Raw genomic sequence first — 26,119 nt, 5'->3', positions numbered from 1 at the left:
TTCTGCATATAGATTTAGCTCTGTACTACATTCTTTGGTGTATGGTATCATCATTATTCTCTACAGGTTGTTATCGTACTCTTATTTCTTCATTGACCTTATAGTTAATTAGACAATGGTGCTTTTCCCTTGTTCTCCAGGATTTTTTTTAAGCCCTCTGTTTTAAAAGCCAATGTGGAAATCTATAACACTGTGGGCATTGTTTTGATATTTTGAGTTTATTGAAATTTTCTCTGTAGTCTAATAGGGTGGTTCTTAATTGTAGGGGACATTCGGATGTGTGCATTTTTGGTTGGTGTCATGATGTGCAGTGGGAAGAGGTCTGTTTCTACCTAATCGGGGCAAGTGAGAACTTCTGGTTCTCTTCTGTGCCACAGGCCAGCCATGCCATTGTGTGTCATATGTTTCTCTGTGTGTGTGTGTTGGGGTCGGGAGGAGAGAGAGAGAGGGAGAAAGAAAAGGTGAATATATTAGGCCCTGTCTTCCTCTAAATATGCCACACTGCCATTGCTGCTTTGGAGCTGTCAAGGGTAGGTGTGGAGCACTGTGTGTGGAGTCTCCTCCCAAGTTCCAGGTATGCAGTGAGGCAGAGCCCACAGGGCTCTGGTTTTCCCATTCTCTTTGGTGATCTCTATCCAACTCCAAGATTTCACCTCCAATGGGATGAGTGCCAGGGAGCAGCCTCACGTGTGTGTCACTTGTGTCTTCTGCAAACTCATCCCCTCTGATGTTCTTCTAGGTCCTTCCCATTGTCTGGGATGGGCTATCTTCCCTAGGTGGCAGGAAGCAACTTAAATCAATCCTGCAATCTTCCTCTTTTAAGACTCTTGTTAAAAATTGTGCTCAAAAACTTTTGAAAATTGTAAAGCACTATAAGATTGAAAGAGTCTTTCATTCAATAAAAAAAAGTTAATAAAAAAATTGTGCTCAGTCTTTCAAGGTCTGGCCCTTGATCTCTCAAGGGAGATTTTTTTTCCCCCAGATGAATGTTTGTAGTGAGGAAATTTGAAAATTTTCCTATTAACTTCTAATTTTGATATAATTTCAGACTTAAAGTCTGAAAAGTGTGAAGAATTCTCAAATACCCTTTACTCAGATTCTCCAAGTGTTAACATTTACCACATCCTCTGTCTTCCTGTCCACAAGAGGACACACACATGCACACAAATCAGGAAATTAGTATTGATACAATACTATTATCCAATTGACAGGCTTTCTTCATGTTTTGCCAGTTGTCACACTAAAATCCTTTCTAGCAAAAGAAAATTCAAGATAATGCATTGCATTTAATTGTCATGTCTCTTTAGTCATTCTTTGTGTTTTATGACATTAGCATTTTGGAAGATTATAGGCCTGTTATGTTGTAGACTGTTGCCCAGTTTGGGTTTGTTTATGTTTCCATATATTGGGTTCAAGTTATGCATTTTTGGCAGAAATCCCACAGAAGTGGTACTGTGTTTTTCTCAATGAATCATATCAGGAAGCACATGATGTTGATTGTTCCATCAATGGTGATGTTAACTTTGATCATTTGGTTAAGGTGGTGTCTGCCAGGTTTCTGCACTGTAAAGTTACCATTTTTCTCTTTGTACTGAATAAGTTATCTCATGGAAGGATACTCTGAGGCTATTATCCTGTTATTCTTCAAACTTTCACCCATGAGTTTTATTATCCATTGATGATTCCTACCTGAATCAATTATTATTATGATGGTTACCAAATGGTTATTTTCTAATTTCATCATTTCTTCTACATTAATTAGAATTTTTTTTTTTACTATAAGGAAGAGCTTTCTAATGGAGGACTTTTGGAATTTAGAAAATGCTTTTTCTCTCTCAAGGAGTTGAGCTCCTGCAGTTGAATGTCTGCCTTTTACAACTGTTGTCTTTTAAACTCAAGACTGAGCTATGAGGCTTTGTTCTAGGCTGTACCCATCTTCTGTCTGAGGCAATGACTACCCTGCGACTATGGGTGAAGAGCCGCAGGGTCACACGAATGATTTCAGCCTAGGAAAAACCCCTGGGTTTAAAAGCTTCAGTATCACCTTGCTATAATAGTTTTTAGTATTGCAAGTTTTCATATTTTTGTGTCTTTATAGGTACTTTGGTATAAAATTGAGTGAAGCTGCTATTAAAGAGGAATTATGTGATCAAAAATAAATATATTACCACTTTGGGTATGTGATGCAACTTAAACCAGTAACAGAATGTTGCCAAATTGCTGACTTGAAGAGCCTGCTTTAATGAATATTTTAAGACCTCTAATAGTAGTGGTTGCAAAACAATTAAAGTTTGAAAAGAACTTTAAACCTTTTTGCTTTTTGAGTAGCTTACCCCTGTCCCTGCAAGGCTTATGCCACTAATTTGCTAGATTAACTCATCAAAGATTGTACAAGGATTATGGTTGTAATGTCAATCCTGGTGATGCTAGATTATTATGAATTCCAAATTAGGGAATTGGATTGATGAATTTGTTTTTACTGTCAGAAGTTGTATGTTATGAATTTGGTGGTGTTTGTGTGTTAGGGTGAATGTATCTTGCCTGTATTGTCTCCGAGTAGATGCTTGAATCAGGTTTGTTTTAGAGGTAGGTGATGAATCCTGTAATGTCTTCAAGACTTGTCATGTTTTCTTAAGCAAAAACATTTCTGTGCCATAACCTGGCAGATTCTCTCATATTAAGGCAAAGTGATATTTATTTATGTTAGCAGTTTCTTGTAAATATACAGTGTCTAAAGTAGCTAGTAGAACATAAAACAAATTACATTAAACAAAAAGAGTTAAAAAACACAATTTCCTAATTTCTTTATGGGTATTATACTAAGAGAATAAATAAAAGAAAAGAAAGCTAACTGCTAAGTGTCTCCCCAGTTTTCTCTCTCAAACACATTCTGTTATTTTAATGACTGACCATATATCTGAAATCTTCACCTTGGGGATCTAAAATGAAAAATAAAAACACAAAGTTATGCAGTGTGCACATTCTCCATATTAAGAATGTTAGACTTTGGGTACATTATCTCCAGATAATTAATGTGATATTTTAGTGTGCCCTTGTACATCCTCTTTGCACAGAAGTTCTAGGGAAATTCTGTTGATTATCTTGATTGCTCTGTTTTGAGTGGCTCATGTGTACAAAGATGATTATCATTTCTACCTGAAAGTGACATTGTCTTAAGAAACATGTGTGGAGGGAATTGAGGAATATTGCAGAGAACATTAGATCTTATCTTTTTTAAAACAACTGTTCACATAAACAATTCCGTATTTTGTGTGTATTGAACACATGATTTTTAAATCAATAGATCCTTCTTGTTACGAGCACGAAGATACCTTCTTCTCTGTGTTTCACACTCAAGTCCCTCCAGAAGACTATGAAAACTGTATACAGAATGTCAATAAAGGTATGTGATTTTACATACTGTCCCAAGAAGATACTAGCAGTATGTAGAAATATTCACAGATGAAATGATTTGATGTGATTTAATTCAGTGGTGAGTCGAAGTAGGTGAGGTTCTAGATGAAACAAGATTGGTCGTTATTGAAGTTAGTTGTTGAGGGTTCATTATACCAGTCTTTCTACTTTTGGATTGAAATTTTGTATAATAAAGAGCTAAAGAAGATCTGGCTGCAAGTAATGGAAACCTAGCTTTAAGCGAAAAAGAAAATTTATGGAAAGAATCCTGCTGGTAGACAGCTTCTTTGATTCCCAAGAGCATATCCTGTAGCTAGTCATTGAGAGGGCAATTCAATTCCAAAATCCTAGAGAAGAGACCAACTGATCTATCTTGGGTTAGGTGTCCACCCTTGGTTCAACCAACTCATCCAACCCAGCAAGGGTTGGGGTCACTATAGGAACATGGCAGCTTCTACCCTGGATCACTACCAGGATGGAGAGGAGAAGAGGACATTTCTAGGGAGATAATTCCTACCAGACAATCTAAGGTTTTCTCCTGTAATTTATTAAAAGTATATTTTAAAGAAACTGTTATAAATGTAGACAGAGATGCATTTAATTTGATTTATTTTAATGTTGTATTGTTTAAGAGAATATGAAACTTCAGCTGAATGAATAGACTTCATATTTCAACTTAAAAGACTATAAACAATTTGGATTATGGGAAAAAGTTATATATTTTATATCTAAGAAGGCCACTCACCAAAAAAGTAACTCATACTTTAACTATTGATAGTTCGTTAAAAAAAAATCATGTTATTGATTAAAGAATAAAACCCCAATTATTAAGGATAGAAAAGTAAAACTTTTCTTTTGTCTGAAAAGAAATTAAATCCAGAGATCTCACCCTTTTCCTTGTTCTTTCCAGCTAGTGTTATCAAAATTTATTCTTTAATTATTAACTTTGTACTGAATCTTTGATAATAAGCTGTAAATACACCAATTGACTAGCTAGCTCCCTTAATCCTATTTATTGAGGTAACCTCTCTTACAAAACAAAGGTAACTTTTAAGTAAGCCTTGTCTGCATTGAGCTACTGGCTAGTGTTTTTTTTCTGTTGGACTTTAATATGGCAATTTATCCTATTTTGTAAGGTGGACTCCATTTGTCATTTAAGCAGACTCTTCTTTATGTGTATTTTTAGAGCTTTAATGAAGGATTCACATAATTTTTAAAAAAATGCTTTAAATGTGACTACAATGAAAACAAGATATTTTATAAAGGGGATAAGAGTCCACAAGTATTTTTCTTCCTCTTGTCTTGAGTACTCAGGGTCTGAACAACTCAGAGGCTGACTCAAATATCTTTTCAAAGGTTGAGAAAAACTGATAAACTGAAATGGGTTTTAGGGGTTTGTGCAGCTAGGACGTGGAACATCCAGGACACTTATGCCCAGACTTTGCTTAAAAGACAGGTTTGAACAAAAAGTTTATTGTTCTGAGAGGGTGATGGCAAATTAATAGAGTAACGGGTAATGACTCTAATCTTTAGGGAAAGTTTTATTTCATATAAAGACTAAAATAAAATATATTTTAAAATTCCCATGACATCAGAGATTTCTCCTTTACATATATCACTTGAAGTTCTTTTCGTGTTTCCCATGATTCCAAAGGAATCAGCATAAGAAGTTTGATACAGGATAATGAATAACAATAGAAGTTTTATGAGAACTTCATGGCAAATTATGGGAGCACATTTATCTTTTTAAGAATAAATCTCTGGGGAATTCCCTGGTGGTCCAGTGGTTAGGGCTCTGCGCTTCCACTCCAGGGAGTGGGTTCAATCCCTGGTTGGGGAACTAAGATCCTGCAAGGCATGTGGCGCAGCCAAAAAAAAAAAAAAAGAAAAAAATCTCTGTATGTATTAAGTTTCTGGATCTGGAATTTAGAAGTACTTCTCTGTGTGTTTTATTTCTTATATATTCTAATATATGCTTAAGGTAAAATTTTAGCATAATGGACAATTATAATTCTGAAAAAATTTTGAACTTTCTTAATATTAGATTTTACGTATGGTGTGGAAAGAAATGAGTCATTGATCAAAGCAGAAAAGAAACCTTTCTCAAATACAGAAAAGATTGAGCTCAGGGGTAAACACAGCCAGGATTTTATTAAGCGAAACATTGAGGTATGTACTTAGAAATTTAGAAGCCAGAATGTGGGATGAGATGAGCTGCAAGCATGGAAATAGTTGTGTTCATTGTCTTTAAATATTTTTTTTGACCATGATGCACATGTATGTAATTGAAACACTATATATAACTGATAGAAAAGTTTTATGAGCCAGTACTTAACTTCACTATTTTCTACTCCATCCTATCCTATTCTATCCCATCCTACCCCTTTTAAAATTGCTAGCTGCAACTTAATACATTTGTTTCATTATGCAGAAATGAATCTGGTTCCTGTAGTTTGAAAAACACTTATTTAGAAAATAGTTTTGGACAGTGTTTCCCAGATTTTAAATTGCATATTTAAAATCAATTTAAAATTGTTTTATTAAAGTAATGAGACTGATTTTATAACTGGTACATTTAGAAATTTGAATGGAAAATTCTCCTGGCAGAGTTGGAGAGGCCAACTGGTTGTCTGCCCACTGTCCCTGCCCCTTCCGCCCAACTCCAGCTGAGCTTCCTGGCAGCCCCTCACTTGTCTCTTGCTCTGATTAGCTCCCTGATTTAGGGGCTCAACCTTGGTCTTACAGGCCCTGCGGTCTCACTTGGTTTGTCCTTGAGGCAGACTTCGACTAACTAAGGGCACAGGAACTCCTGTATTAGACCAGAATGCGAATTAATTTATAGCAAGAAATGTAAGTATGGTGGACAGAAGGCTCATGGCAAACCACTCAGGCAGTTAAGTCACTAGAAAGCTACACTGGTGAATATGAAGTATTAAGAGGAGAGAGTTAAGTAATTCTTCATAGTTCAAGCCTGATGCTTTTTCCACAATTAGCACGTCTTTTCTAGGCAGACTGGATTCATGGGTCAGTCTGCTGCTGTCAGGACTGACCTCTGGGACTCTCGATTTTTCTGTGCTCCATTTTCGTATGATCTGAAGGAGACCTTCTCCAGCTTGCTCTGTCTCTTTGCGCTGGCTCATTGTATGTTGATTTAGTGTTTAATTTTCCAAGAGCAGTAAGGTTTTCCTCATATCCAAGTTCTTGCTGACACAGACAGCAGCTCCACCATATATTTCCCTTTTTCCCTTTTAACAATAGTAACTGAATCTTATTTAAACTGCTGATATGATATTCTTGAAATTTAAAAGCAGTTTCATTTAGTGAATATATGCCACAAAGGAAGTGGTAAGATTCCTTCCAAATGTCTCAGCAAATATGTTTTTGCATTGATACATATTATATAAAGAGAGGTTTGCAAACTGCCCATGTTTTATTTTTTAAATAAAATGTTTGTTGAAATGGTTGAATATCTTTGCTTGGAGAATGGACCTCTATCAAAAATTTGGCATAAAGTAAAATTACCTAGCAAATGAAAATGCCTAATCTCACAAATTTTACCTTAGTGTTTCTGTATTGTAGAAGCCTCAGGTCCCATTTTTATTTTTCCTGAACTATGAATTGCTTTGAGTATTTAATATTTTCCATTCATACATTCTGTAGTTGGCCAAGAATTCAGGACAACCAGTGGTTATGATTGACAGAGAGAAGAAAAGGCTGGTTGAACTTTTGAAGGACTTGGATAACGGTGATTCGGGGCTGTCCAGTTCTGAGGTAAGTAAACTCTGATATTTCCACAAGCTCTACACTTCTTAATTTTTATTTCTTTAATCATGTTATTGACCCATTAGCCTAAATTTATAGTAATTTTTCAAATTATGGAGCAATATTTCTGACTTTAAAAAATCCCGTTTTACAAATTTATTTTTATCTAAATTTTCCAATTTATTCTTGCCGATTCATTATTGACTCTCCTATGTCATAAGAGTGACTACAATTGGCTTTCACAATAATAACCACTGCCTGTGATGTGATGGGCTTGGTCATTGATGACATAGAATTGTGTTTCTCTGGATCCTTTTATTTTGGACATTTCTTATTATCCCTAAACTCATTGCATGATATTGTAGTGTAGTCTTCAGTAATCCTGAAGAGCACCATCTTGCTCCTGCCCAGGTAATGCTGGGCATCTAGTTCCCTGAAGAGTCTGGGGCGAGCACAGACTGAGTCTAAGGAGGGGAAAAGCATGAATCCAGGGTGCGAATGCGGGTATTTATAGGGCCCAGACAGGTCACATAAGGAGTGCAGTGGCTCAGTGTTTGTGCTTGTTTGCATACTAAACTTATAGCTATACTCTTTTTACTTATTTATTTATTTAAGTTATTTCTGAGATATACATTTTAAAGTAATAACTAGAATTATGACTTATAACATTATATCAGAACATATAAGATTTTTAGAAATTTCATGTAATGTCTGAAACATTTATATTAACATATTTCCATACAAATAACCCCCAAAAAGTTTAGTATTAGTTGTTTTTTTTTGTTTGTTTGTTTGTTTTTTATACTGCAGGTACTTATTAGTCATCAATTTTATACATATCAGTGTATACATGTCAATACCAATTGCCCAATTCAGCACACCACCATCCCCACCCCACCGCGGTTTTCCCCCCTTGGTGTCCATATGTTTGTTCTCTACATCTGTGTCTCAACTTCTGTCCTGCAAACCGGTTCATCTGTACCATTTTTCTAGGTTCCACATACGTGCGTTAATATACGATATTTGTTTTTCTCTTTCTGACTTACTTCACTCTGTATGACAGTCTCTAGGTCCATCCACGTCTCAACAAATGACTCAATTTCGTTCCTTTTTATGGCTGAGTAATATTCCATCGTATATATGTACCACAACTTCTTTATCCATTCGTCTGTCGATGGGCATTTAGGTTGCTTCCATGACATGGCTACTGTAATATTCTTACTTTTACAAAGAAATACATTCTCCTGTGTGCCTTGAAGCTCTAGCCTTGTCGTCTAGTTTTTATTCCCCTATGTTTAATAGAGATGATGTGGTAAATGCTGCTGGCACCCTGCCCAGATACCTTTTACCTGGCACATGTGTGCATCCATCCCCCTGCCCTGTGCCAAGGGTGCACAGCTGCCTCCTTCCCTGGAGAATTGCCCTGGGCTAAATGGGAGCTGACCAGCCCAGGACAGCAGCCCCTGCCTCCCCTCATGTCCCCTCACCTTGAGATGGGATTAGCTGTGCCGTGCAGTTTGTCCTCCACCTCTTCCCCAGGGGTCACCCAGTCTTCAGCTGAGACCACATCCTCGCCTAGCTTTGTTCCCTTGTCCTAGCCTGCTCCCCTCACACCCCTAATCCTGAAAGCATCCCCCCACTAAGTCACTTAAACAAGAATCTCTGCCTCACGTTCCAGATCTAGGGAACCCAGCCTAAGACATGTAGGTTCAGAGGGTAGTTTTTGCTCTGGGTAAAAAGCAGAGCATGTGCAGCAATATCTGTAGCCAGTGGGGTAGAGCGTGCCGGTCCGTGGCTGCTGCTGCATGGCAATCCCGCCCAGGGCTGCCTGGATCCTCCAGTTTGTCAAGAGAAGCTAGAAATTCAGATTAAAAGAGAAAAAATAAGAGTTCTCCATCATTCCCACTCCAGGAAAGGCCAGTGTTGTACTGGTATATGTTCCTCCAGGTTATGTAGTCACAGCTGACACTGTGGTCTGTAGAAATGGAGTCTCCAGACACTGCAGGTGGTAGCGGAGCGTGGTTGTGTGTGCTGGCTTTGGCAGTCTGTTGTCACCCAGGCTAGAACGCAGGATCCATCATTTCTCAGTTCTGTCACCTTGGGAAGTTATTTCTCTTCACCTCAGTTTCCCCCTAGTTCTGGAGAGAAATCTAAAGTGGTCTCACTGGCCTAGGATCAGTGTTGGCAGGGGGCTGCATTCCTCTCTGGAGGTTCTTCAATAATTAATTAGTCTCTAAAATCTTATATCTTGGGCTTCCCTGGTGGCGCAGTGGTTGAGAGTCTGCCTGCCGATGCAGGGGACACGGGTTCGAGCCCCAGTCTGGGAAGATCCCACATGCCGCGGAGCGACTAGGCCCGTGAGCCACGGCTGCTGAGCCTGCGCGTCTGGAGCCTGTGCTCCGCAACAAGAGAGGCCACGATAGTGAGAGGCCCGCGCACCGCGATGAAGAGTGGCCCCCGCTTGCCACAACTAGAGAAAGCCCTCGCACAGAAACGAAGACCCAACACAGCCATAAATAAATAAATAAATAAATAAAATTTAAAATCTTATATCTTAACAGGACAGGATCTTTGGTATGCTTTTATTTCCCTCTTCTCCCATTTCCTCTCCTCCAGAATGTATTGAAATCACCTAGAATTTTAGTTCCAGGATGTTAGAAGTTTTTCCCTTTATTTATTTAATAAATTTATTTATTTATTTGTTTGTTTATTTATTTATTTATTTATTTATTTATTTATTTATTTATGGCTGTGTTGGGTCTTTGTTGCTGCGTGTGGGCTTTCTCTAGCTGTGGTGAGCGGGGGCTACTCTTTGTTGCGGTGCATGGGCTTCTCATTGCGGTGGCTTCTCTTGTTGTGGAGCACGGGCTCTAGGCGCACGGGTTTCAGTAGTTGTGGCACGTGGGCTCAGTAGTTGTGGCTTGTGGGCTCTAGAGCTCAGGCTCAGCAGCTGTGGTGCACGGGCTTAGTTGCTCCACAGCATGTGGGATCTTCCTGGACCAGGGCTCGAACCTGTGTCCCTTGCATTGGCAGGCAGATTCCTAACCACTGCACCACCAGGGAAGCCCAGAAGTTTTTCCTTTTAAAAACAGTATGCTTCTTATACTTTAGGAATCTTTCTGAATAGTAGCCAAATTTTAAAATCACGTCATTACCTGTGTATTTAAGCTCAACTAATTGTTTATTTGTACAAATCATTTTTCCCGAGTTATTCTTCTGGAATTAAAAAAAAATTTCCCTGAAATAATGATGGTGTGTAGATAATTTTTTGAGTGTTTGCCTATTCAAAAATTTATTTTTCCCTCATTTGAATGATAGCTTCAAATGGTGGTAGCTAAATCCTAGATGCAAAATCCTTTCTTTCTGGAAGCATATAGGATTTTCTCTTTATTTTTTAGTTCACAAATTTTATCAGAACGTATTTTATGTGTGTCTTTAAAAACGTTTTTGTTCCTGCGTGGTACCTTGTAGGTAGGCCCTTTTTATCTGAAGGTTCAAGTCTTTCTTCTGTGCAGAAAATTATCTTATTTCTTCCCTTCTATCATCTCTTTTTCTTTCCTTTTGGGCTTCCTATAAAGTGGGATATCAGTTGGGAATGGGATTGACTTCAGGTAACAGAAAACTTTATAAACAGTGACTTCAGCAAGAAGTTTATTTATTTTTTTCAGTAACAGAAAACTTTATAAACAGTGACTTCAGCAAGAAGTTTATTTATTTTTTTCAGTAACAAGAAATCCAGGTATAAGTAGCTAATGTCTTTTGATCTTCTTGACCTATGTTTGTAGTGTGATTTTGTTTTTAGGTGTGCAAGGTTGCTGCTATATCTGTATGTAATGTGTTAATTTTCCAGGCAGAAAGAAAGGGGGAAGGGGAAGGAGAAAAGAGACTCCTCTGAAGTTTTGCCTTTTCCTTTGGGAAGATGTGGTGTCCCCACGACTTCCACCTGCATCTCACTGGCCAAGCTGTCACGTAGTCATTTGTTTCATACAGCTCTGCAAGCGAGACTGGGGATTCAAGTATTTCATTTTCTCTTTTTTTTGTAGCAGAGGAAGGCAAGAAAGGAGGAGATTGGAAAAGGACTAGGTCAGTCAGTGTACCAGCCCATAGGTGGGTATAGAATCTCCTGGATCTCTCCTCCAGGTCTTAAAATGTTTTTCTCATAATCTTTATCTTTTTTGTCATTTTGCTCATATAAGTTCATTTTACAGTTTTCCTAGTTGGGTTTCAAACATCTCTATTCTGCTCCTTAGCTAGGCAGCCCTCTTTTGAGGTTGTTGTTGTTATTTTTACAGTTACTATTGTTTTTAAACTAATATTTGCTGAGAGTTTTTTCTGTAAGTCCTCTGAGGAGAAAGTGTCCTTTCTTATTACCTGATGTGGGAGATTTTATACAGAGATTCTATGAAGCCATATAGGTGGTGGCACATGTTGGAATAGAGATTTAGTGGAGGAAGATGTGAATGTGGCAGGAAGCATTCAGGAACACTTTGAGGAAGGGACCGATCTACTGTTTTTCTCAAACTGTACGAAACTTCTTGCCACGCTTCACATTTGCTGTAGTCTTTCAAGCGTCTGTGTGCCCATTTCTTTATGGAGTGCTCCACCACTTCGTCTCTGACAGATCCAACATAAAGAGGATGACTAACATGATAATTATGTTTGAATTCCACAGAACTCATGCCCGCTGGTTGTTCCTTACAGTGGTATGTTTGACTGTATGGATATAATATTCTCTTAAATTTCTCTAGGATAGGTAGAATTTTTTAAAGATTTCCTCCTAGGTAGGGAACTCATACTTGCAACTAATGGCTCTCTGCAATGCTGGAAGCCTCTACTGTCACCCTTCCCAACAAAATGGATTTTGCATCAGATCTTAAATTACTCACGTCTAAATCAGTATTGAATGGGTGAGTCTGATTGTGGACCCTCATTACCGGTGTGAACCATAGCTGTAAAGCAGGGTGGTGCAGAGCATTTCCTGGGTTCTGTCTTAGGGAGACAAGACTCCTACACATTGCAAATCTAGCCAGAAACACACATACCATCTACTACATGTTACACATAATTTCCTTCTGTAACAGCATAAAGCATGAAACATTTAAATTTCTGTTGAATTTAATCTGCCATGTTCTTTTACCTCCAGTGTCATTAAAAAAGAATTCCATTCAAACAAGAATTTAAAATTTATTAACCAATATTTAGTCATTGATTCCATAGTTGTTTTTTTTTTTTTGTCTGATTCTTTATTTCTCTTTTAGGTCATACAGTATTTATATCACTTTTATTTAGGGAAAATTAATCAGAGTTTCTTATTTGTCAGTAGTTAGGTATTTTTTTAAATAATTATATATAACTTTCATATGCCAACTTGCAAGTATATTTAAAATGTTTATTACTGTATCATATCCTTACATGGATATAGTATAGTCTCACTTTCTCCCTATTTTCCGACATTTGGGCTTTTTGCAGTTACTCTTTTTTGTAAGTAACATGGCAAAAAACATTTTAGTCAGGGTTCTAGGTTGCAAGAAACAGGCAGATTTTGGTTAAAAAAACAGAAAGCGAATTTATTGGAAGACTTGAGTAGCTCACAGACACAGTGGGAAGTTCGGAGGACCAGGCTTGTAAACCAGGCAGATATCAAGGTAGGCAGAAAAATGGCCCTAGAAACTCCTGAGAATCAGTCTGGTTCGGGGCTGCACCGAGGCCACCAGACACCCCCGATAATGATCACTGCTGCCACCTTCACTGCTATCAACACTGGATCCTTACTGCTACTGCTGTCACCATTAATCACTTCCCCACTTTCCCTGCATCTTTGAATCTCTCTCTCTCTCTCTCTCCCTCAAGAGTCAAAGTCCAGGGTGTTCCCTTCTGATTGGCTGAATCTAGGTCATTTGCTTGTCTTCTTGATGCCAGTGGGTAGGGAGAAGGAGTGTCTGGTGGGTACCTGTTCCCTAGAGAGACTCATGCAGTATTTGGTTTCACTGAAGCAGAAAGGGAGATTGGATGCTGGGGCCAGGAAGAGACAGTGTAAGTCTTTCTGTGTAAGTTTTTGCACGTACTTCTTCTGGTTACCACTTAGGGTTTGATCCCTGGTATTAGAGTCATGAAACCAAAGTGTGTGTTGCCCTCCATCTGTCCCTTTATTCTTAGTGTTCTTCATGATTCTTCTGTCCTTGTGCTACATGCTTCCCTTTGTGACCTCACCCATTCCCATGGTCTAAGGGTTTGAACCATTATAGAATGATGGGTGAGTCCAAAATACTTATTTCCAATCCAGGTCTCTATCTTGAACTTCAGACAAACATATTTAACTACCTGACATAATCTGTGGATATCCTAGGGACATCTGTGAATATCAGAAGGCCCCAAACAGAATTCATCATCATCATTTTCCTCCTCAAACCTAGCACATCTCTGGTATTCCCTAGTTTGGTCCTTATGACCACCATCCCCCTAGCTGATAAAATCAGGAATGTGGTTTTTATCCTTGATCCTTACTCCTCCCTTCATTCTTCCATCAAATTGCCTCCAGATTCTGTAAGCTCTGCTTCCTAAGTATCTCTGGAATTGGTCCTGTGTGCTTCATTCCCAGGAAACATTCCGAGTTCAGGCACTCATCACTTTTCTTGTAGGCTACAGCTTTTGCTTTTTTTTTTTTTTTTTTTTATATTTACTTATTTATTTATTTATTTTTGGCTGCGTTGGGTCTTCGTTTCTGTGCGAGGGCTTTCTCTAGTTGCGGCGAGCGGGGGCCACTCCTCATCGCGGTGCGCGGGCCTCTCACTATCGCGGCCTCTCTTGTTGCGGAGCACAGGCTCCAGACGCGCAGGCTCAGTACCTGTGGCTCACGGGCCTAGTTGCTCCGCGGCATGTGGGATCCTCCCAGACCAGGGCTCGAACCCATGTCCCCCACGTTGGCGGGCAGACTCCCAACCACTGCGCCACCAGGGAAGCCCCAGCTTTTGCTTTTTAACTGGATTTTCTGCCTCCAGTCTCACCCTCACCTGCTCCAGTTTTAAAGTGCACAGCCAATTGTGTTGTTTCTCTAAGATGCTACTAAGATTATTTCCTTTAGGAAGCATTCTCCAAACACGTTTTCTCCTTGCCCCTTCCTGTTAACAGAGGTTAGTTGACCCTCCCTGGTGCCCATGGAGCCCTGGGTTTACCAGCACTTTTCACACCTTGTTAAAATCTTTGCTGTCAAGAGACTGAGAACTCCTGAGGGCAAGAACGTGTGAGATTCATATTGAATCACCAGTGCTCAGGGTAATGCCTCCCCATAGCAGGCACTCAGTACGAGGTTTTTGAATGAATGTTATGAATGGCTTTTAACCCATTAAGAAACTAATGTTAGTTCAATAACGAGTTAGATGACCAGTTTTTTTTTCAAATATTATCTATTCGGCTGCATCCGGTCTAAGTTGTGGCACGCGGGATCTTTAGTTGCGGCATGTGGGATCTAGTTCCCTGACCAGAGATTGAACCTGGGCCCCCTGCATTGGGAGTGTGGAGTCTTAGCCACAGGACCACCAGGGAAGTCCCTAGATGACCACTTATGATCATGAAACCCAAACAACCGAGTCTATGTTACTTTTCAGGGACAAATTTTGAAAATACCATGTCCGTTATAGGGTAAACATGATTTCTTCCTTATTCAGCATGTCACAAACCACTTTTTTCAGAGTGGAGAAATGAGAATGTTACGAGACCCAGACTGTGAGGCTAAGAGAGTTATTCCATAGGGTAGAACGCCCACAAAATGTAAGCAGATACTTTACGCAGAGTTGGCAGATAATGAATCCTTAAACTATTTAATTTTTTTTCTTGCACTATCCCAAGTTAATTCTGTTCTTTTTTTATATTTGTTTTGTTTTGCTTTTTATTTGTTTTTGTGAGGAGCACTGATGTAGCGGTCTGAAAGGTATATTTTGGAAAAAAAATGTAGCATAAGATGACCTGGTGACCCTTGTTTCCTTTTAGGGAGATCAGTCTGGCTGGCTGGTCCCGGGAGAAGGATACACACCTGCAGTCACCCAGCATCAGCAGCTTGCTGAAATTGATACAAAACTCCAAGAACTTTCTGCCGTTTACCCAACAATTTCCAGCTCGTCTCCAAGACCTGAACATCAGAATGATGAGGTATGTTTAACTCAAGAGCCCATAGGCTGTTCAGGTTTATGTGTGCTAAAGCTAGTTCACATAATATGACAATCTGCTTGTTAACTAAAGAGGTTTCTTCCCAATTGCCTTTTCCGTGACTGCAACTGCAGTGATAGTGATTTCTACAACAGTGCCAATTTCCACTTTCTATTCATTTCTTTTTCAGTTGGTAATTTGCTGAGACAGGGTGAAATATTTATTTTAATATTGTTATATGTTTATGGTATAAGCTAATTCTTGATCATGATCAGAAGAGAGGAGAGGGAAGAGAATAGATACAGCACTGCTTAGTCCTTTGAGAGCTTTACTTCTCTTTGTTCCTTTGGTTCTAGGTGTTAGCAATGGCAGTCACCTGTCCCTTACTCTGGCACATTCTTCTAGCTCCTTTGATTTACCAGCAAGCAGTGAAGCTCACTCTGTTGATAACTTGTCTCCTGTGAGAACTTTGAAATGAGTATGTTTCCTTTCTTGACAGTTCCCTCAAATATTCTTTTACAAAGCTAACAGAGGGTGAAGAAAAACGGAAGGGTAACTACAGCTTTGGAGCAGTAAAACTCCTTTCTCCCCCTTATATTTCAGTACTTCGTGGGATCTAGTTTGGGGTTGGGTGGTAGTTTTTGCCTGAAGAGAAAATGGCTGGTCTTTTGTTATTCCACTAACCCTCTACCAGTTTTGTAAACATATCTCCAAATCATTTTCTGTACAATATTAGATGCATGTGATTTTCCTGGTTTTTAAGAAGATTTAAATAATATCAGTAGTCTATAGGTAATAATTCTGCTTTATAGTCAGTCTTTTCTCCAACCTGTCAATTGAAGATTAGGGATCTGGCTTTGGGTCAGTTGAAGGTACTTCAGGGGAAAGGAGCAGTGTTAAGATGTTCCAAAGAAAGTTTGGTCGTGATGGAACCTTACGGAGCCATCGCAGCTTCCTTAAATTATGTTCCTAAGGGCCAGGCACAGCTGCCTCTGAGCCCTTTACACAGCAATATGGTGGTAGTGGGAACCACTGTTTTCTGGATTGGGATCAGAGTTCTTGGAAGACAGAGAATTGGAATTTCTGTCCCTACCCAAATATACCCCAGGACTTTGACACATCAACAGGTATGCTGCTAGTTTATTTATGTTACTGGGTGCCACTTCCCAAAAGGAGGAAGCCAGGATGGGGGAGTAAAATTGTTCAGGGATATTCTTTGTTCTTTTTGTGTTACAGCTGATTTTTGTTGTTGTTGTTGTTATTGTTGTTAGATATCAAGGGTCGCTGAGATCTCAAAGCTGGATAATGGTCCTAAAGATAGAAAATGTCTTTTTCATGACCATCAAATGTTATTCCTGAAAGAGAGACTGAGAATTTAGAGATTTGTCTAGCCATTAGGACTTCAGATAAAGTATGACTGTGGTCATTGTCATCTACGTCACATTTTCAGAGTTCACATTTATGGTTTAAATAAAATATTTAAAAAATAATAAAAGGGAAAACCAGTACATTACTTAGTTGTTACATACTGATATTATATATTTTTGTGTGAAACAGTATATTTAGAGAAAAGAGAAAACTGCATTTTGGGACTCCCACTGGCTGCAGAAACAGAAATGTAACATCATAGTTGTTGAAAAGAAATAATTAGTGCTTCTTGTATGCAAAAAAGAGTATATTTTGAGGTTTCATTCAATTTCCTGTTGGCATTTCCTCATTTCTAACTAAAACCAGCATTGCACATTGAATTTTCAAGCCAAAAATGAAAACATGGCAAATTATTTTGTGGATATTACTATTATTATTTTTTAACACCTTTATTGGAGTATAATTGCTTTACAATGGTGTGTTAGTTTCTGCTGTATAACAAAGTGAATCAGCTATACGTAAACATATATTCCCATATCTCCTCCCTCTTGCGTCTCCCTCCCACCCTCCCTACGTGGACACAAAGCACCGAGCTGCTCTCCCTGTGCTATGCGGCTGCTCCCCACTAGCTATCTATTTTACATTTGGTAGCGTATATATGTCCATGCCACTCTCTCACTTCGTCCCAGCTTACCCTTCCCCCTTCCCGTGTCCTCAAGGACATTCTGTACATCTGCGTCTATATTCCTGTCCTGCCCCTAGGTTCTTCAGAACCATTTTTTTTTTTGATTCCATATATTTCTGTTAGCATATGGTATTTGTTTTTCTCTTTCTGACTTAACTTCACTCTGTATGACAGACTCTAGATCCACCCACCTCACTACAAATACTCAATTTCATTTCTTTATATGGCTGAGTAATATTCCATTGTATATATGTGCCACATCTTCTTTATCCATTCATCTGTCGATGAACGCTTAGGTTGGTTCCATGTACTGGCTATTGTAAATAGAGCGGCAGTGAACATTGTGGTACATGACTCTTTTTGAATCATGGTTTTCTCAGGGTATATGCCCAGTAGTGGGATTGCTGGGTCGTATGGTAGTTCTATTTTTAGTTTTTAAGGGAACCTCCATACTGTTCTCCATAGTGGCTGTATCAATTTACAGTCCCACCAACAGTGCAAGAGGGTTCCCTTTTCTCCACACCCTCTCCAGCATTAATTGTTTTTATTTTTTTAGAGCAGGGCCAAACATTCCCTATATATTGTGTTTTTTTTTTTTAAACATCTTTATTGAAGTATAATTGCTTTACAATGGTGTGTTAGTTTCTGCTTTATAACAAAGTGAATCAGTTATACATATACATATGTTCCCATATCTCTTCCCTCTTGCATCTCCCTCCCTCCCACCCTCCCTATCCCACCCCTCTAGGTGGTCACAAAGCACCGAGCTGATCTCCCTGTGCTATGCGGCTGCTTCCCACTAGCTATCTATTTTACATTTGGTAGTGTATATATGTCCATGCCACTCTCTCATCCTGTCACATCTCACCCCTCCCCCTCCTCATATCCTCAAGTCCATTCTCTAGTAGGTCTGTGTCTTTATTCCTGTCTTGCCACTAGGTTCTTCATGACCTTTTTTTTTCTTCCCTTAGATTCCATATATATGTGTTAGCATACTGTATTTGTTTTTCTCTTTCTGACTTACTTCACTCTGTATGACAGACTCTAACTCCATCCACCTCATTACAAATACCTCCATTTCATTTCTTTTTATGGCTGAGTAATATTCCATTGTATATATGTGCCACATCTTCTTTATCCATTCATCTGTCGATGGACATTTAGGTTGCTTCCATGTCCTGGCTATTGTAAATAGAGCTGCAATGAACATTTTGGTACATGACTCTTTTTGAATTATGGTTTTCTCAGGGTATATGCCCAGTAGTGGGATTGCTGGGTTGTATGGTAGTTCTAGTTTTAGTTTTTTAAGGAACCTCCATACTGTTCTCCATAGTGGCTGTATCAATTTACATTCCCACCAACAGTGCAAGAGTGTTCCCTTTTCTCCACACCCTCTCCAGCATTTATTGTTTCTAGATTTTTTGATGATGGCCATTCTGACTGGTGTGAGATGATACCTCATTGTAGTTTTGATTTGCATTTCTAATGATTAATGATGTTGAGCATTCTTTCATGTGTCTGTTGGCAATCTGTATATCTTCTTTGGAGAAATGTCTATTTAGGTCTTCTGCCCATTTTTGGATTGGGTTGTTTGTTTTTTTGTTATTGAGCTGCATGAGCTGCTTGTAAATCTTGGAGATTAATCCTTTGTCTGTTGCTTCATTTGCAAATATTTTCTCCCATTCTGAGGGTTGCCTTTTGGTCTTGTTTAAGTTTTCCTTTGCTGTGCAAAAGCTTTTAAGTTTCATTAGGTCCCATTTGTTTATTTGTGTTTTTATTTCCATTTCTCTAGGAGCTGGGTCAAAAAGGATCTTGCTGCGGTTTATGTCATAGAGTGTTCTGCCTATGTTTTCCTCTAAGAGTTTGATAGTGTCTGGCCTTACACTTAGGTCTTTAATCCATTTTGAGTTTATTTTTGTGCATGGTGTCAGGGAGTGTTCTAATTTCATACTTTTACATGTACCTGTCCAATTTTCCCAGCACCACTTATTGAAGAGGCTGTCTTTTCTCTACTGTATATGCTTGCCTCCTTTATCAAAGATAAGGTGACCATATGTGCGTGGGTTTATCTCTGGGCTTTCTATCCTGTTCCATTGATCTATATTTCTGTTTTTGTGCCAGTACCAAACTGTCTTGATTACTGTAGCTTTGTAATATAGTCTGAAGTCAAGGAGCCTGATTCCTCCAGCTCCATTTTTCGTTCTCAAGATTGCTTTGGCTATTCAGGGTCTTTTGTGTTTCCATACAAATTGTGAAATTTTTTGTTCTAGTTCTGTGAAAAATGCCAGTGGTAGTTTGATAGGGATTGCATTGAATCTGTAGATTGCTTTGGGTAGTAGAGTCATTTTCACAATGTTGATTCTTCCAATCCAAGAACATGGTATATCTCTCCATCTCTTTGTATCATCTTTAATTTCTTTCATCAGTGTCTTATAATTTTCTGCATACAGGTCTTTTGTCTCCTTAGGTAGGTTTATTCCTAGATATTTTATTCTTTTTGTCAGCATTAATTGTTTGTAAATTTTTTGATGATGGCCATTGTGACCAGTGTGAGGTGATACCTCATTGTAGTTTTGATTGGCATTTCTCTAATGATTAGTGATGTTGAGCATCCTTTCATATGTTTGTTGGCAATCTGTATGTCTTCTTTGGAGAAATGTCTATTTAGGTCTTCTGCCCGTTTTTGGATTGAGTTGTTTGTTTTTTTGATATTGAGCTGCATGAGCTGCTTGTAAATTTTGGACATTAATCCTTTGTCAGTTGCTTCATTTGCAAATATTTCCTCCCATTCTGAGGGTTGTCTTATCGCCTTGTTTATGGTTTCCTTTGCTGTGCGAAACCTTTTAAGTTTCATTAGGTTTCATTTGTTTATTTTTGTTTTTATTTCCATTTCTCTAGGAGATGGGTCAAAAAGGATCTTCCTGTGATTTATGTCATAGAGTGTTCTGCCTGAGTTTTCCTCTAAGAGTTTGATAGTGTCTGGCCTTACATTTAGGTCTTTAATCCATTTTGAGTTTACTTTTGTGTATGGTGTTAGGGAGTGTTCTAATTTCATTCTTTTACATGTAGCTGGCCAGCTTTCCCAGCACCACTTATTGAAGAGGCTGTCTTTTCTCCATTGTATATTCTTGCCTCCTTTATCAAAGATAAGGTGACCATATGTGTGTGTCTGTTTTTGTGCCAGTACCATACTCTCTTGATTACTGTAGCTTTGTAGTACAGTCTGAATTCTGGGAGCCTGATTCCTCCAGCTCCGTTTTTCTTTCTCAAGATTGCTTTGGCTATTCGGGGTCTTCTGTGTTTCCATACAAATTGTGAAATTTTTTGTTCTAGTTCTGTGGAAAATGCCATTGGTAGTTTGATAGGGATTGCATTGAATCTGTAGATTGCTTTGGGTAGTAGAGTCATTTTCACAATGTTGATTCTTCCAATCCAAGAACATGGTGTATCTCTCCATCTATTTGTATCATCTCTCTTTCATCAGTGTCTTATAATTTTCTGCATACAGGTCTTTTGTCTCCTTAGGTAAGTTTATTCCTAGGTATTTTATTCTTTTTTGTTGCAATTGTTTCAGGTTTTTGAAACTATTGCAAGAAATGGTTTCAAAAGTGATCTGAAAAATCACTTTCGGATTTTTCATCATTAGTGTATAGGAATGCAAGAGATTTCTGTGCATTAATTTTGTATCCTGCTACTTTACCAAATTCATTGATTAGCTCTAGTAGTTTTCTGGTAGCATCTCTAGGATTCTGTATGTATAGTATCATGTCATCTGCAAACAGTGACAGTTTTACTTCTTCTTTTTCGATTTGGATTCCTGTTATTTCTTGTTCTTCTCTGATTGCTGTGGCTAAAACTTCCAAAACTAGGTTGAATAATAGTGGTGACAGTGGGCAACCTTGTCTTGTTCCTGATCTTAGTGGAAATGGTTTCAGTTTTTCACCATTGAGGACGATGTTGGCTGTGGGTATGTCATATATGGCCTTTATTATGTTGAGGTAAGTTCCCTCCATGCCTACTTTCTGGAGGGTTTTTATCATAAATGGGTGTTGAATTTTGTCAAAAGCTTTCTCTGCATCTATTGAGATGATCGTATGGTTTTTCTCCTTAAATTTGTTAATATGATGTATCACATTGATTGATTTGCGTATATTGAAGAATCCTTGCATTCCTGGGATAAACCCCACTTGATCATGGTGTATGATTCTTTTAATGTGCTGTTAGATTCTGTTTGCTAGTATTTTGTTGAGGATTTTTGCATCTATGTTCATCAGTGGTATTGGTCTGTAGTTTTATTTTTTTGTGACATCTTTGTCTAGTTTTGGTATCAGGGTGATGGTGGCCTCGTAGAATGAGTTTCGGAGTGTTCCTCCTTCTGCTGTATTTTGGAAGAGTTTGAGAAGGATAGGTGTTAGCTCTTCTCTAAATGTTTGATAGAATTCTCCTGTGAAGCCATCTGGTCCTGGGCTTTTCTTTGTTGGAAGATTTTTAGTCACAGTTTCAATTTCAGTGCTTGTGATTGGTTTATTCATAATTTCTATTTCTTCCTGGTTCAGTCTCAGAGGGTTGTGCATTTCTAAGAATTTGTCCATTTCTTCCAGGTTGTCCATTTTATTGGCACAGAGTTGCTTGTAGTAATCTCTCATGATCCTTTGTATTTCTGCAGTGTCAGTTGTTACTTCCCCTTTTTCATTTCTAATTCTGTTGATTTGGGTCTTCTCCCTTTTTTTCTTGATGAGTCTGGCTAATGGTTTATCAATTTTGTTTATCTTCTCAAAGAACCAGCTTTTAGTTTTATTGATCTTTGCTATTGTTTCCTTCATTTCTTTTTCATTTATTTCTGATCTGATCTTTATGATTTCTTTCCTTCTGCTAACTTTGGGGTTTTTTTGTTCTTCTTTCTCTAATTGCTTTAGGTGCAAGGTTAGGTTGTTTATTTGAGATGTTTCTTGTTTCTTGAGGGAGGATTGTATTGCTATAATCTTCCCCCTTAGAACTGCTTTTGCTGAATCCCATAGGTGTTGGGTCATCGTGTTTTCATTGTCATTTGTTTCTAGGTATCTTTTGATTTCCTCTTTGATTTCTTCAGTGATCTCTTGGCTATTAAGTAGTGTATTGTTTATCCTCCATGTGTTTGTATTTTTTACAGATTTTTTTTCTGTAATTGATATCTACTCGCATAGCATTGAGGTCAGAAAAGATACTTGATACGATTTCAATTTTCTTATATTTACCAAGGCTTGACTTGTGACCCAAGATATGATCTATCCTGGCTAATGTTCCATGAACACTTGAGAAGAAAGTGTATTCTGTTGTTTTTGGATGGAATGTCCTGTAAATATCAATTAAGTCCATCTTGTTTAATGTATCATTTAAAGCTTGTGTTTCCTTATTTATTTTCATTTTGGATGATCTGTCCATTGGTGAAAGTGGGGTGTTAAAGTCCCCTACCATGATTGTGTTACTGTCGATTTCCCCTTTTATGGCTGTTAGTATTTGCCTTATATATTGAGGTACTCCTATGTTGGGTGCATAAGTATTTACAATTGTTATATCTTCTTGATTTGATCCCTTGATCATTATGTAGTGTCCTTCTTTGTCTCCTGTAATTGTCTTTGTTTTAAAGTCTATTTTGTCTGATATGAGAATTGCTACTCCAGCTTTCTTTTGATTTCCATTTGCATGGAATATCTTTTTCCATCCCCTCACTTTCAGTCTGTATGTGTCCCTAGGTCTGAAATGGGTCTCTTGTAAAGAGCATATATACGGGTCTTGTTTTTGTATCCATTCAGCCAGTCTGTGTCTATTGGTTGGAGCATTTAATCCATTTACATTTAAGGTAGTTATCGATATGTATGTTCCTATTACCATTTTCGTAATTGTTTTGGGTTTGTTATCGTAGGTTTTTTCTTTCTCTTGTGTTTCCTGCCTGGAGAAGTTCCTTTGGCATTTGTTGTAAAGCTGGTTTGGTGGTGCTGAATTCTCTTAGCTTTTGCTTGTCTCTAAAGGTTTTAATTTCTCTGTCAAATCTGATTGAGATCTTTGCTGGATAGAGTAATCTTGGCTGTAGGTTTTTCTCTTTCATCACTTTAAATATGTCCTGCCACTCCCTTCTGGTTGCAGAGTTACTGCTGAAACATCAACTGTTAACCTTATGTGGATTCCTTTGTATGTTATTTGTTGTTTTTCCCTTGCTGCTTTTAATATTTTTTCTTTTTATTTAATTTTTGATAGTTTGATTTTTGATACTTTGTATTTAATTTTTGATAGTCTAATTTTTGATAGTTTTCCCTTGCTGCTTTTAATATTTTTTCTTTGTATTTAATTTTTTGATAGTTTGATTTTGATAGTTTGATAGTTTGTATTTCATTGTTGATAGTTTGATAATATGTGTCTTGCTGTGTTTCTCCTTGGATTTATCCTGTATGGGACTCTCTGTGCTTCCTGGACTTGATTGACTATTTCCTTTCCCATAATAGGGAAGTTTTCAACTATAATCTCTTCAAACATTTTCTCAGTCCCTTTCTTTTTCTCTTCTTCTTCTGGGACCCCTATAATTCAAATGTCGGTGCGTTTAATGTTGTCCCAGAGGTGTCTAAGACTGTCCTCAATTCTTTTCATTCTTTTTTCTTTATTCTGCTCTGTGGTAGTTATTTCCACTATTTTGTCTTCCAGGTCACTTATCCGTTCTTATGCCTCAGTTATTCTGCTATTGATTCCTTCCAGAGAATTTTTAATTTCACTTATTGTGTTGTTCATCATTGTTTGTTTGCTCTTTAGTTCTTCTAGGTCCTTGTTAAACATTTCTTGTATTTTCTCCTTTCTGTTTCCAAGATTTTGGATCATGTTTACTATCATTACTGTGAATTCTTTTTCAGGTAGACTGCGTATTTCCTCTTCATTTGTTTGGTCTGGTGGGTTTTTACCTTGCTCCGTCATCTACCGTGTATTTCTCTGTCTTCTCATTTTGCTTAACTTACTGTGTTTGGGGTCTCCTTTTTGCAGGCTTCAGGTTTGTAGTTCCCGTTGTTTTTGGTGTCTGTGCCCAGTGGGTAAGGTTGGTTCAGTGGGTTGTGTGGGCTTCCTGGTGGAGGGTACTCGTGCCTGTGTTCTGGTGGATGAGACTGGATCTTGTTTTTCTGGTGGGCAGGACCGTGTCTCGTGGTGTGTTTTGAGGTGTCTGTGAACTTAGTATGATTTTAGGCAGACTCTCTGCTAATGGGTGGGGTTGTGTTCCTGTCTTGCTAGTTGTTTGACATAGGGCGTCCAGCACTGTAGCTTGCTGGTCGTTGAGTGGAGCTGGGTCTTAGCGTTGAGATGGAGATCTCTGAGAAAGCTTTTGCCATTTGATATTATGTGGGACTGGGAGGTCTCTGGTGGACCGATGTCCTGAACTTGGCTCTCCCACCTCAGAAGCTCAGGCCTGACACCCGGCTGGAGCACCAGACTCTGTCAGCCACACGGCTCAGAAGAAAAGGTAGCAAAAGAAAGAAAGAAAGAAAGATAAAAAAATAAAATAAAGTTATTAAAATAAAAAACAAAAAATTATTAAAAATAAAAAATAAAAAAGTAATTAAAAAAAAAAAAGGAAGAGAGAGCCACCAAACCAAGAAACAAATCCACCAATGATTACAAGTGCTAAAAATTATAGTAAAACAAACAAACAAACAAAAAAACCGGACAGACAGAACCCTAGGACAAATGGTAAAGACAAAGCTATACAGACAAAATCACACAAAGAAGCCTACAGATACATACTCACAAAAGGAGAAAAAGGAAAAAAATATATATATTAAAAAAGAAAGGAAGAGAGCAGCCAAATCAATAAACTAATGTACCAGTGATAGTAAGCTGTAAATACTAAACTAAGATAAACATAAAACCAGAAACAAATTAGATGCAGAAAGCCAACCCCAAGTCTACAGTTGCCCCCAAAGTCCACCACCTCAGTTTTGGGATGATTTGTTGTCTCTTCAGGTATTCCACAGAAGCAGGGCACATCAGTTTGATTGCGGAGATTTAATCCGCTGCCCCTGAGGCTGCTGGGAGAGATTTCCCTTTCTCTTCTTTGTTTGCCCAGCTCCTGGGATCCAGCTTTGGATTTGGCCCCGCCTGTGCATGTAGGTCACCTGAGGGCATCTGTTCCCTGCCCAGACAGGACGGGGTTAAAGTAGCAGCTGATTAGGGGGCTCTGGCTCACTCAGGCATGGGGGGAGGGAGGGGTATCGAATGCGGGGTGAGCCTGCGGCAGCAGAGGCCAGCATGACGTTGCAACAGCCTGAGGCGTACCGTGTGTTCTCCTGGGGAAGTTGTCCCTGGGTCACGGGACTCTGGCAGTGGCGGGCTGCACAGGCTCCCGGGAGGGGGAGGTGTGCATAGTGACCTGTGCTTGCACACAGGCTTCTTGGTGGCTGCAGCAGCAGCCTTAGCGGCTCATGCCTGTCTCTGTCATCCTTGCTGATAGCTGTGGCTCACGCCAGTCTCGGAGCTTGTTTAGGCGGTACTCTCAATCCCCTCTCCTCGTGCACCCTGAAACAATGGTCTCTTGCCTCTTAGGCAGGTCCAGACATTTTCCCGGACTCCCTCCCAGCTAGCTGTGGTGCACTAGCCCCCTTCAGGCTGTATTCACGCAGCCAACCCCAGTCCTCTCCCTGGGGTCTGACCTCTGAAGCCCGAGCCTCAGCTCCCAGCTGCCGCCCGCCCCAGCGGGTGAGCAGACAAGCCTCTTAGGCTGGTGAGTGCTGGTCA

At 38.9% G+C, this 26,119-nt stretch overlaps 1 protein-coding gene across 1 annotated transcript in view; it reads left to right on the top strand.

The window, feature by feature from the left end:
* Positions 1-26,119, top strand: part of FSIP1 (fibrous sheath interacting protein 1) — a 206,603-nt gene that overhangs the window by 41,877 nt on the left and 138,607 nt on the right. Inside the window, exons 6-9 of the mRNA XM_068535378.1 lie at positions 3,305-3,403; positions 5,459-5,583; positions 7,075-7,185; positions 15,163-15,321. Of these exons, the coding sequence (XP_068391479.1) occupies positions 3,305-3,403; positions 5,459-5,583; positions 7,075-7,185; positions 15,163-15,321 (494 nt within the window). The remainder of the gene's footprint in view (positions 1-3,304; positions 3,404-5,458; positions 5,584-7,074; positions 7,186-15,162; positions 15,322-26,119) is intronic.

This window comes from Eschrichtius robustus, chromosome 1 (genome assembly GCF_028021215.1).
Source record: "Eschrichtius robustus isolate mEscRob2 chromosome 1, mEscRob2.pri, whole genome shotgun sequence".
NCBI lineage: Eukaryota > Metazoa > Chordata > Mammalia > Artiodactyla > Eschrichtiidae > Eschrichtius > Eschrichtius robustus.
This window is presented reverse-complemented; position numbering and strand designations above follow the sequence as displayed.